General features: G+C 38.9%; 1 protein-coding gene across 4 annotated transcripts in view; it reads left to right on the plus strand.

The window, feature by feature from the left end:
- The window catches only part of tpm2 (tropomyosin 2 (beta)), a 29246-nt gene extending 18525 nt beyond the window's left edge, over positions 1-10721 (plus strand). For 2 of the 4 annotated variants that reach the window (XM_070850057.1, XM_070850055.1), the window contains exon 9: positions 9590-10721. In XM_070850057.1, the coding sequence (XP_070706158.1) occupies positions 9590-9672 (83 nt within the window). In that variant the 3' untranslated portion in view covers positions 9673-10721. Of the gene's footprint in view, positions 1-1454; positions 1807-9589 lie in introns of those variants that run through there. The other 2 variants (XM_070850056.1, XM_070850054.1) reach the window with 1 other exon arrangement.
- Positions 10722-13804: the final 3083 nt, after the last annotated feature.

Consider the following 13804-nt stretch of genomic DNA (forward strand, 5'->3'; position numbering starts at 1 on the left):
CAAATGCACATGAAATATGTTTTAAAATTAAACCTGACATTCAAAAAATAAATAAAAGAAAAAAAAAAGGAGAAGACTTCTTCAGTCTTTTACTTTAAATCAGTATAAAGAATGTCTATACCTTTCCATGTACCTAAACGGAATCATGCCCAGGACATAGTGGTTATTTGCATTCTACCTTACATTTTGAATGGTTTAATCTAACAGAGTTTTGATATGTTACCAGTGTAGCGAATATAGTAAGAGAAAAGAAAAACTAAAAAAAAAAAAAAAAGAGAAATAAAAGAAGAACAAACATTCCAACTTCTGTAGCTATGAACTAGGGGTTTTTTTCCTCCACAATGTACATCTCAAGCAAAGTCAGACCTAATTGGTTTTATGTACTCTATCCAGTTTTCCCACATTCTTTTATATATATCCACCTCCAATCTCAAAGAAAAAGTTAGCTTTTCCATCACATATATGTCGTGTATTACCTCAACCCAGTCCTCCACCTTAGGTGCCTCATTCTTCATCCATCTTCTGGTAATTGCTTTTTTGCTAGCAATCAGCATTATTCTATAGATCTGGACACCATTCAAAACATGTGACATCTAGTGTCCAGTGAATGTCCAGCAAAATCCTGGTAAACTCTAAGCACACTTGTATTAATATTTACACTGCACAGTGTTTAGGTGCCTGTGCTAATCACATAATGTTAATTGTTGTTAGCTAGCGTGTTAGCTGTTGATATAACTGTTAATATTAAGTGCTGTGCTACTGTTGGTGTCCAGTGTGATGATGGGGACATTGGGAAACATGAGTTTGTTTATTTGCTGCCTCACAGGTAGTTTAAATAATGAAAACTGTAACTGTCTTTTAAAGGCCCATTGGCTAGTTCAGGGCATGTCAAACTGGCCATGTGGATAGATCATTTTAGAAGCTGTACTGCAGCCACACTCTCGGACATCCGCGGCACTGGCTGTTTGACCCTGGTATAATTCTTGCCTTGTAAGATGTATTGTTTCCAGAAACTGTACATGTCCAACGTGGCTTCCAGAAAGATAACTGAATGCATTAATAATTTTAATAACAATTAAACTCCTAAGCCCTTTTCATTGAGGTGGTCTTTGTTAGGTTTGGCATCACACTGGTTCTATTGTCTGGAAATGTTGAGTCAAGCAGTCATTGATAACACTGCATGATTTGTTCAGTTTGTGTGTATTTGAAGTCGGTCTCTAGAGGAAACAGGGCATTTGGTTGAATGAGCTTCATGTTGAAACGTGTGTACATTAGCTGCTGCCTGTGATTTGCTTGCTGATGTTATGACATTAACACCAGCAGATCTTCAGCCACTCAGATTGAAAATTACCAGTTGTTCTGATTTTCTCTTCGTTATTCTTCCCTTCACCTCATTGTGTTTCTTGTTTCCGTCATCTCTCTATCTGTTTGCGTGTGTGTGTGTCCTCCTCCAGATGAAGTGTATGCTCAGAAGCTGAAGGGAAAGGCTCTCAGTGAGGAGCTGGACCTGGCCCTCAACGACATGACTACCCTGTAGCTACACTGTCACTTCCTCTCTGCTCTTCCTTCCTGTCTTAACTTCTCTTCCTGCTTGCCGTTCCATTCCACAGTGGTATAATGGGTTAGAATATCACCCACCCTTACAGAAAGCTGTATCTGTGTTACGCAGCACAGAAGGCTAAGTTACTGCTCACCCAGTCACTGCTGTGTGTTTGCTGGTTCACTGACTTAATTCTTTATTGAACTATTCATGTAAACCTTCCTGCTCCCACCTGTAATAAATGTATTAAAGCTTCCTGAACTTTTCTGTCTCCTTCCAGTCTTGCTTTCTTTCTTTTCCATTTGCTTCCTCAATTTATAGACAGTGTACACCACAATGTAGTTGAAAACACAAGTAAGGATATTTCTTTCTTTTTTTCATGAATTTATAATACCGCTCCCATCTATAACTGGTGTATAAACATAATTATAGTCACCCAATGAGGATGTTTTTCAGTTGCCATTTTTTCCTTCCCATGTAAAGCTTTGTAAAGTGTGTAGAAAATGGTGCTCAATATATCTTGATATGTGAGACATTATGCATGATACTGTGAGACTGAGCAGAGTATGGAAAGGGTTAAACATTTTTTATTGCTTAGCTTGAGGATTTGCGAGCTATTGGGCTTCATGCAATACCCACTTGTACAAACAGAGTCATTCTTAAGTGGCACGCACGAGTGACCTAAGAGAATTTGTGGAACACATCAATTTCCTCATATATGACTCCTCTCCACAGGGTAAACACTTCTTTGACCTGAAATCATAATGCCTGTTATTTCAATGAATTTGAAATACTGATGATACTGTAATTTAGTAAAATATAGAACTTAGTGCAAAATGAATATTCTGTTCACCAATTTACTGACTTTTGTTTTAGATTTTATTGTCATACTTTGCATATTTTTGCTAAACAGTAGAAGCATAGAGAGTAGGAAAGCCAGGAATGTGACTGTAATGATGCTTCCAGAGTCAGACACAGACATTAATAATAGAAAGATACATTTTATGCACATCTACACACTGTTCCTCATGCTCTATACTTTACGTGTAAGTGTATTGTTTTCATAAAATGAATTATTGAAAGGCTCTGGAGCTTTCCGGTCCATTGTGCCACTACTTTGAATTAGTCACTTTGATCATTGGGTAGGTGTTTTATCTGTGGCTGCCATACATTTATGAAGCTGCTCTCCAGACTCTTGTTTTATTGTAAGGCATATCTTCAGGGATAGTAATATCAGTCTGTCTATCTGTCAGTTTGGTCCACTTTGATCCAGTCTGAAACATCTCTGTTGGATAGGACTTGGTTTAGACATTCATGTTCCCCTTCATGTTACAATAACTTTGGTGAACCTCTGACTTTTCATGTGGTGCCATCATCAGGTCATATTTTGTATTTGTCAAATATTTTGTTTATGACAATATACCTGCACAACTAATGACATTCCAAGCAACCTCAGCTATACACTGTGTTTAGGACTAATTAGCAAATGTTAGCATGCTAAACTAAGATAACGAACTTGTTCAACATATCCGCTTAACGTCTGCATGGTAGCTTTGTTGTTAGCATGCTGATGCATTTGAGCATGTAGCTCAAAGCACTGCTGTGTCTAAATACAGTGAAAGTTTTAAATGGTACACAAAAATGAACATTGTTCTTGTTCAAGACAATGCCATTTGGAGCACTTGAAACAGTGTTATTAGTGTTTTTCTCAAACTGGCCTTTTGTTTCACCACGCTATACTGTAGATATAACTATTATTAGTATTTCAACACTGGGACAGATATTGGAACTGATGTGGACTACTGGATATCTGGATTAAATAGTTATGTGTTATAAATCAGAATCAGAATCAGAATTCCTTTAATAATACCCAGGGGGAAATTGCTTTTGTTACACACAGCTCCAAAAAGAATAAGAATAAACTTCAAACACCAAAGTAATAATATAAATATATAAAACTATGTTTTAAAAATTATGTATTAAAAATAATTATTACAAATTATTACACAGAGGTAAATTATTGCACCAGGTGAGTCCAGAGTCTTCTAATAATAATAATAATAATAATAATAATACAAATTATACTACTGCTACCAATAATAATAACATATAACAACATGTGCACTCAGTGAGGAGTTGTATTATGTAATACTACTACTACTACTAATAATAATAATACAAATACTACTACCACTACCACTACTACTACCAATAATAATAATAATAATATATAACAACATGTGCACTCAGAGTGAGGAGCTGTATTATATAATAATAATAATAATAATAATAATAATAATACAAATACTACTACTACTACCACCACTACCAACAATAATAATATACAACAACATGTACACTCAGAGTGAGGAGTTGTATTATATTATAATAATAATAATAATAATATACAACAACATGTACACTCAGAGTGAGGAGCTGTATTATATAATAATAATAATAATAATAATATACAATAACATGTACACTCAGAGTGAGGAGTTGTATTATTATATAATAATAATAATAATAATATACAACAACATGTACACTCAGGGTGAGGAGTTGTATAGATTAATGGCCACAGGCAGGAATGATTTCCTGTGGCACTCTGTAGTGCATCGTGGCACAATCATTCTGGCGCTCTTGTGTCTGACCAGCGCGTCATGGAGTGGGTTAGACACATTGTCCAAGATAGCTCCCACTTGGTGAAGCATTCTCCTCTCTGACACCACTGTCAGAGAGTCGAGTTTCACTCCCACAACGTCACTGGCCTTGCGGATCAGTCTATTCAGTCTATTGACGTCCTCTACCCTCAGCCTGCTGCCCCAGCACACCACAGCATAGAAGATAACACTGGCTACCACAGACTCATAGAACATCTTTAGCATAGTCCTGCAGATGTTGAAGGACCTCAACCGCCTCAGAAAATAGAGGCGGCTCTGGCCCTTCCTGTAAAGGGCATCAGTGTTCTTCCCCCAATCCAGTTTGCTGTCAATGTGTACCCCCAAGTATTTATAGTCCTCAACAATGTCCACCCTGACCCCCTGAATGAAAACAGGGGTCACCGGCACCCTGGACCAGTTCCTTTGTCTTTGTCACATCCAACCTCAATGATGTCATTTCAAGTGAAGTTCATGTCAAGTGAAGTTCATGACCGCAGTGAGCTATTTTGCAAAATCTAGCCAATTAAGACATTTTCCAATTATCGTGGCTGAATTTAGCCGTGACTCAGTTTCATGGAAGTAGTGGCACATAATTTACCAGTCTGTTGCCTCCAAAACCAATGTGGTTTTACAGTTATTCCCTGTTGTTATATTTTGTCTCATTTTTATTAACCTGCATTAAGATACCATATTGTAACATATTGTCATACAGATATTACTATTACTATTAACATTATGACCATTGTTTTTTTTTAATAATTATTCCTGTAATAGTCATTGTTACTCTGTGTTTTTGAAGACTGCTGTTCATATTGTTGTTAGAGGTTTTATTAAAGTATTGCAGTTGTTGAGATGACTAGAAATGGCTGATAAAGTTACAAAGGTGATTTCAACGAAATTAGTGATAAGGGCAATATTTGTGTGTTTATATATGTGTGTGTGTATATATATATATATATATATATATATATATATATATATATATATATATATATATATATATATATAGATGCTGTAAAGTAAGAATGCTTTCAAAAATATAAATGAATCTAATCTACATCAAATCAACATTTGGTCTGACCACCTTTTGCCTTGAAAACAGCATCAGTTCTTCTAGGTACACTTGCACAGAGTCAGGAACTTTGAAGGATTATAGTCAGATGAATGATTAACCAATTGTATCAAACTTGTGCTACTGATCATCAATTTCATATGGCGGTTGAAACATGGTCATTCACTGAAACAGGAACAGCTGTTGTAAATAGTACCTTGCCTCACACGGCGGCGCCAAAATGTTGTGCTCAGTACTCTGGGGCACCAATAAATGTTGGGGTTTGCACCATTTCTGGGGCAATTTGGCTATCAGAAAGCTAACAAACAACAGGGAGAGAAAGTGAGTGTTTGAGGGTGTGTGTGTACATGTGAATAGGCAAAGGAATGTAACATGGACAAAAGGTGGGAGAACCAAATGGTGACTATCTCCAAACTGGCCACCAGACCCTCTGGTGTGTGGGTCAGAGACAGACAAAGGGAAGCTAAGTGCTGTAGCTGTTAGCTTATCTTCGTCTCTCCGTTGGGGCCTATTTGTAACACTGTATGTGTGAGTGTGTGGGATAAAGGTACCAGGTTAGGAAAGGATGGTTAGTTGCATGCACGACTCTGTGTCTGTGTGAGCAAACATCAACTTAACTTTATGGCTACACAGTAACTACAACACACACAATAATCAAACTCAATGAACATTAAAGCAAATCAAAACCAATACATGTATACAGTAATGCTCTGCTATATATATATGCCCAGTTAGAGTTTGTTACCAGCCCTCAAAAAGGGAAGAAGGTCCTTCAGTGTGGTGCTTTCTTAGCCTGTTGATGAGCCAGACTGGAAGAAGGTTGTGCCACAATCTATTACACTTCACAAGCAAAACAGGCTGCAGTCATGATAACCTCTCATATTCCACTGGCATTCCACTCCCATATTCCAACTTCCACTGGACGATGACATAGCAGATATCTATATCAACACACCCTCCCTTCCTGCTCTAATCTGACAAAACGGGTCAGTCAGTCAGTCCCATGGCAAGACAGCACAGTCCATTCACATGTGACATGTTAATTTTATTTAACACTAAAACTGGGTTTATGAGCATACAAATCCTAGCCAGCTAACTAACATTTATCTGAGGCTAGCTGAGCTAGCCAGCCGGACAAATAACAAACTTGCTAAAAACTCGGCGTTACACCTCCCCCCATCACGAACAAATGCCTTACCTTTATCCTTTGACTGTTTTTCTTCCTCCGTTTTCTTCTTCTTGTGTTTTTCTGCCCCACTAGCATAATTTTTTTTTGATGCCATAACGCTGTTTGCCATTAATATCCTCACTAACGGGAATGATGGGTAGTTATTAATCATTCCCATACCGTCACTCACTGCGTGACAGTGCAGTCCAATGATTGTGACTTAATTATGCCATAAAAACACTAGCCACAGCTTATCCATCCATCCATCCATCTATTTTCTATACCGCTTATCCGTCAGGGTCGCGGGGGGAGCTGGAGCCTATCCCAGCTGACTTTGGGCGAGAGGCTGGACTGGTCGCCAGCCAATCGCAGGGCCACATACAGAGACAGAGACAGAGACAGACAGACAACCTTTCACTCTCACACTCACACCTACGGGCAATTTAGAGTTACCAATTAACCTAATGTGCATGTCTTTGGATTGTGGGAGGAAGCCGGAGTACCCGGAGAGAACCCACGCTAGCATGGGGAGAACATGCAAACTCCACACAGAAACACCCCGGATTCAAACCGGGATTCAAACCCGGGACCTTCTTGCTGTGAGGCAACAGTGCTAACCACAGCACCACCATGCTGCCCCCACAGCTTATCATTGCAGCTTATTTTATTTATATCCTACATTTATTCTTTTAAGCATATAAGGGATATACTAAACACATGAGATAGCTACAGATAAAGACAGGCAATTTTAATTCTCCTCATGAGGTTGAACATGCAGCTTTGGGGCCCCCTGGTGGCTTAGTGGCCCAATGCATTTGTGTAGTCCGCATAGAGCAAGAAACGGCTCTGCTCAGGGGTCCTGGTGAGATGAGGTGCAGCACTGAACTGGTCTCCAGCAGAGTCCAAGGTGAAAGAGAGCTGGACCCTCAGAGGTCCAGAGGAGAATTGGGAGAGCTCTGCTGGAACCTCAGGGATCCAGAGGCAGAGGCTCTCAGGGGTGTGAGAGAGCTCTGCAAGGAGAGCTCCACAGTCCAGATGAGAGATTAGAGAGAGAGAGCAGTGGGGGAGCTCTGGTTTTGTGGCCTTAGGTTGTAGGTATTAAGCACAGGGCTCAGAGACAGGGTGGACCCAAATGCACGAAGCAAGACACTGATAATCAGGTGACAAACTCTTTAATTCAATACAATACTTACATAGACAAGATACTTACTACAACATGGCATGGAAAACTATGGCTTGGTTTGAAAAACACAAGTGACCTATGATGCTCGGACAGGACAAGACAATCTGGCACAAGACAAAGGGAGACGCAGACTATTTATACACAAGGTAATGGGGAACAGGTGGAAACAATCAGGGCGGGGCAGACAATCACCCAGGCGGGAAAACACACAAGGGCAGGAAGTCAACGGCCTGAAACGAGAGGAGAGTTTAGTTTTCAAAATAAAACAGGAAGTGAGAGACGAGACAAAAACACAAGTGAACAAAAACAACTTAACAGACACGACGAGACATGACAGTAGGGTCATGTGTCACACTGTTGTGATTTGGTACTTTGCCTCTCACGGCGGCATCAAAATGTTGGGGTTGGTACCAATTTGGTTAAAACTAACTATCAAACATAATTAATTATTTTAATTAATGGGCCCTCAATTGGGGCACCACCTCGATAAACGAGGAAAAACATTTAATTGATTCAGTCTCATAAAATAACTAAGCTATCAATTTGGTATTATGATTAATAATTAACTTAATAACTACTACCAAAATTACCATATTGACAGCTAGTTGAAGGATTTCGGAGGTCTTGACAGAGTAGAGGTTGGCAGTGTTCACTCTTGTACAATATTATAGCAGACAGCATGTGTATTAAAACATAACAAAATCATACATACTAACAAACTAACTAACTGTGATTAGCTAACAAACAATAGGGAGTGTGTGTGTGTGTGTGTGTGCGTGTGTGTGTGTGTGTGTGTGTGTGTGTGTGTGTGTGTGAGAGAGGGTGTCGGTGGAGAACAAAAGGTAGGGGACCACGTGGTGACTCCCTACAAAATGGTCATCAGACCCCCTGTTGTGTGGGTCAGAGGCAGACAAGGGAAAGCTAAGTGCTGTAGCTGTTAGCTTATCTTTGTCTCTTCGTTGAGGCCTATTTGTAACACTGTATGTGTGAGTGTGTATGATAAAGGTACCACAAGGTTGAACCATTGCTTAGCCATGTATATAGTTATGCTCTGCTATATATGCCCAGTTAGAGTTTGTTACCAGTCCTCAAAAGGGGACTGTTTGTTGCTGAGTCAGGCTGGAAGAAGGGAGTGGTTCTTTGTCCTTGTTTGGGTCATGCCCGCTGCTGCTGATAAACTTGGTTCAGGAAGGGCTTTGTGTCGCTGCCATGAAAAAGGTGACCTGGTCTGGTACAAGCCACACTGAGGCTGGGTTGGAGGAGGACTTTCGTCAGTCCAGATGAGAGATCAGAGAGAATTTAGACCCTCATGGGTTCAGAGCTGGGGTCAGAAAGAGGTGATCTCTCCTCCGTCCAGGACAGAGAGAGGATCAGTGGGGAAGATCTGGTTTTGTGGCCTGAGGTTGTAGGGTCATGTGTCCCTCACTGGCCAATGGTGGCTGTAAAACTGGGTCCAGGGGTGTGTTTAGCACCTATGTGTGAAAAATTAAGGACTCTGGGAAACTGGGTTCAGAGAGGGAGCCCTTTATTCAAAAGACAGAGAAACATGTAGTCTTCACCATTTTCAGGTGAAGGCCCAACACAGCTGTGTAGGAGGCTTAAAACTGGGTGAGGAACAGCCAAACTACTAAGGTGAAGTTGTGGAAGACAGTTCCATGTCACAGGTGATACACCATGTCAAGACTGAGCCCAGCAACAAGTCACAAGGTAGTTACACTGCATCAGCAAGGTGTTTCCCAGGCAAAGATTTCAAAGCAGGCTGGGGTTTCAACATGTGCTGTTCGAGCTCTTTTGAAGAAGCACAAAGAAACGGACAACGCGATGGCCAAGAGTAGTAATTTTGATACTCTTATTAGCAAACCCTGTCATGGTGGTGAATTAACAATGCACAGATTGTGCATAATGAATGATTAGAATTATCAAAATTGGAAGTTTACGTGCAACTCTTTTTCTACTCCTCCAGAGAAACTGGCCCAAGCCAAAGAAGAAAACCTGGACATGCACCAGGTGTTGGACCAAACCCTTCTGGAGCTCAACAATCTATAGAGACCTCTTCAGAGCCAGATGAAGGACATCTCACACCCAAAGCTCCCAGCATACACCCTTACAGATGGAATCTTACATTAACTGAACAGTTGTTATTGTAAAAACACAAGTTTGAGTGAGAATTAGTTTAGATGCAAATCTATAAAGCCCCTGAAGCAACACGAGCAAGGAAGTGGCAATTTCAAACTGAAGTCAATTTTATGTGTGTGTTCTAGAAACTGTTTGGTGCATTGAGTCGTACAGAAACAATCTTATCATCAGTAAAAAGTTCCTTGCATGTACATGTAACTATCTCAAGAGCAATAGTTTCTGCCGGGAAGGTTTGTCTTGTTTGACCAAACATGACAAACCTTTTCATGAGTGTGAAAGCGCCCTCTTATGTATTGTCATCTTAACATATTGTTATCAAGTGAAACTCAAATGCAATAGTTGCTGCTCCACACAAGAAACCTTCATGCAACATAGTCACTGTATGAACTACAAGCATTTTGTTTGTTCATGTTTTTTCTCTTTGTTGATAAAGTGTGATACAGGAATATCCAAAACTGTCCTCCCAACAAAAGCAAAGACATTATTTGTTCAAATGTCTCATACAACTTAAGTTATAGTGTGTCACTCACAAGGACAGAGTGAATTAATCTTAAACAGGTTTTAGTGTCCTGTTTTCTACCAAGTTACTTTTGTGTTGTCAACAGTTTTGGAAGGCACCAACAAATGATGTCTGATTGGAGCTTCAGATCAACACACAACAATTTTGGAAGGCAATGACAAAAAGTGCATTTTGTCTTTTTCAAGGAAATGTTGTAAAGCAAATTGTAGTAGTAAAATGAACCCTTTCTATTTAGCACCATTATTATGTCATTTTAGGTTAAACAAGTATGGCACCTCAATATTTTGAATTAAGTTACATTTACAAAGCCAAACATTTATAAAGAATGGAAGTCAAGTACCAATAGATCAAACTAGTGCATCTGTGAAAAGAATCAAGTACTGGGAGCTGTAATGCTAACATCTAACTTTGAATAAAGGTTTTCTATGAAATATGATAATTCCAAGATATCTTGCAATGAGGTTTGTTTTACAATGTCATACTTAAGCAGCAATTCCTGTCTGAATGCATGTGTCCAAATTATTGTTGTTATAAGATAAGATAAGATCAACTTTATTGCTCCCGAAGGAAATTGCTTTGCCAGAGTACAGTACAAAGTTGCCGCAACAATACAAACGTTAAATACAAATACAAAGTAAAAAGTGTAAAGTGTCTAAAGTGAAAAACAGAGAAATAGTTAAATTACAATTAAATAAAATAAGTACAGAATGTAAACAAGAGCGGATAAATAAAGTGAAATTGAGGGTAAACAGTAAACTTTTGACAACTACTGCACATGATGATATTGCACATGATTGATTGAGTCTTTAAGTATCCCTCCTGCAGAAGGAGGAGGAATTATAAAGTTTGATTGCCACAGGTAGGAGAGACCTCCTGTGGCGTTCTGTGGTGCACCTCGGTGGTCTCAGTCTATGACTGAGTCATGGTGAAAATATTAGAAAATTGATTGTTCCCAAGATATTACTCCTGTATTTATACAAACAGTACATACAACATACAATCAGTGTAAGCCCTTTGAATTGGAAGAATTAAAACAATGAAAGTGACTCTTTGGATAATTAAGAGAGATTGCAAGATATTTGTAATTCATCCATTCCTGTTGGCTCAGGAATACTTAACCTTTAGGACACCACAGCAAAGGCAGGTACATGAGTAGTACACTAAGTACCAAGTTAAGTTAAATTAATAGATACCATCCCAAGACAACATACACTGACCAGAATTGAAAAAAATACAAAGCACAACCTAAACACAACACAGGAATGTAAATGAAACAACTCATTAACAAGACACTTCAACCCCAAGATAGTAAGTAAGTGTAAAAAGGATCAGATTTAAGGGGACAGTCCGTGGTAGCATTACTGACAGGGCATTGCAGGGCTCAAACTTAACTTTTTTTCACCATCACCCCAAACTGTTTGTAAACATTTAATCAATACATTTGTTACATACTAATTTATCAATTCACATACATCACATACATTCAGTTCATAAATAAACATTTTCATGGTAGGATCTGTGTTGTGTGTGTGTGTGTGCATGCACACATGAGATGGACACCTGTCTGGCATGTATCAGTGTGAGGAGGTTATAGCCTTAAACTAATGTTGGGACTCAACCATTTGCATCCTGCCTACTGAATGAAAATTAACGATAAAGTATGCCATTACCAGCAGAGTGCTACATCTTCTCTGCATCCCATGACTATATTAAATATATACATATATAATATATCATGGCGTGAGCAACAGCTGAATGAAACTTGATAACCACAAATGTAAATCAACATGACCTATCCCATTCCATACAATATTTTGCAGTATTATTTTAATGTAAACTATAACTATTTAATATCTTAGTGTTAACTAAGTTTACTACAGTGCATTATAAATGAGAATTTTTCCTCTTAGCTGTACCTAAATGATCTGCAGGGTCCTCTGTAGCTCCTGCTTCACATTCACTCACCAATAGTGATGTGCAGATTGTAGTTATCCATGGCCACATTGTCCACGGATCAGATGGGTTGCGTCATAGATATTAACATTGTAATTAATAGCAGATGGATTGAGGGTGCATGAAATAGACATCATTCTGAGGACAATATAAAATACTGCAGTGACCCCCCTCCAAGACTCCTCAAGTGTTCTACCTGGGTACGAACTCCAAGCCTGAACCCAGCTTTCAGTTGCCATTGCTCAATATGTGGCACGTGATCCATGACATCTTCAGGTCAAGCAGATGTAATGGGTGTACCTGGCCTACTGCTGTCTTGTATCTGATTGAATACACGTCTGTTAAACCCTGTTTGATCTGCATTGTGTTTGATGGCTTTGCTGAATGAAGGAAGGACTTAGACCACATCAGCTGCTGATTTCTCTTTTAATTGAAACCATATGCTGGCTGTGCCTCTCTGTACAAGTCAATAAAAAAATAAAATGCATTGTAACTCACAGTCCCTTCCATACATCATGGGTCATCAAATCCCTCCTCTAAGTTAACGCAGCACAGACTGAGCTCGCTGCATATACAGTATTCAGTAGCTCATACTAACAGAAAGTGTCTTGTATAACAACATGAAGATTAATTCAATCAATCAATCTTTATCTGTATAGCACCAATTCATAACAGTGTTATCTCAAGACGCTTTGCATAAAGAGCAGCTCAGACCAAACTCTTTAATGAAGAGAGAGACCCAACGATTCAGGAATTCAATGTTGTACAATGTTTGAGAAACATATGAAACACTTAATGATTTAAAGTTCTAATTTACATTCAAGACATTTTGTTGCAATATCGGAGTTAATAGTTAACACTACAATCACATGGCCACATTGACTGTAGTTACTTTGATTGTGCCATTTTTGTAGGCATTTGTCTCAGCCAGCACAAAGTTGCACTGTTGTCTCCTTTTTTTTGTATATTCACAGTTACACACACGCTATCTGTCTTTAGTTAGGTACTTTTAGTTAGATTATATTTTGTTTGACTTTTACTATGTTTTAATAAATGCTTTTGAATATCATGTCTTGTATCAACACGGAACGATCTCAGTGTACTGATCAAGGAACAACATTTTTGGTATCTTTTTTCACTATTAATAAAACCTGCTACATTTTGTTGTAGTTTTTATTGTAGGACAGAGAATATATTAAAAAAAATACCTGCTTGCTTGGTTGGCTTATGTGCAGCCCTTTAAGGTTAAGAATCTAATGTTAATTAGATGTAAAGCGACCACAGTCAATTTTCCCTTGTCTCATAAATGATGTGCTGTCTGGTTTTATAAAGTCCATGCCAAGAGGTTCACAAATCTTTGAGGGTATGTGTATTCTTGTGACCCAGAGGGGCGGAGATATACTGGAAAACAACAGTGAGTAATGCGTGACAGTAATACCGGAAACCTCCGATTCGTCACAAGCGTTTGACAGACAGTTTCTCAGATATATCAACAAACAGTGTGTCTTCATTGCGCTTCTAAGCAGAACCTTTTAAATGCATGAGGTAAGGTGAACCTTTGACAGTAAC

Source organism: Pempheris klunzingeri, chromosome 19 (assembly GCF_042242105.1).
Source record: "Pempheris klunzingeri isolate RE-2024b chromosome 19, fPemKlu1.hap1, whole genome shotgun sequence".
Taxonomy (NCBI): Eukaryota; Metazoa; Chordata; class Actinopteri; order Acropomatiformes; family Pempheridae; genus Pempheris; species Pempheris klunzingeri.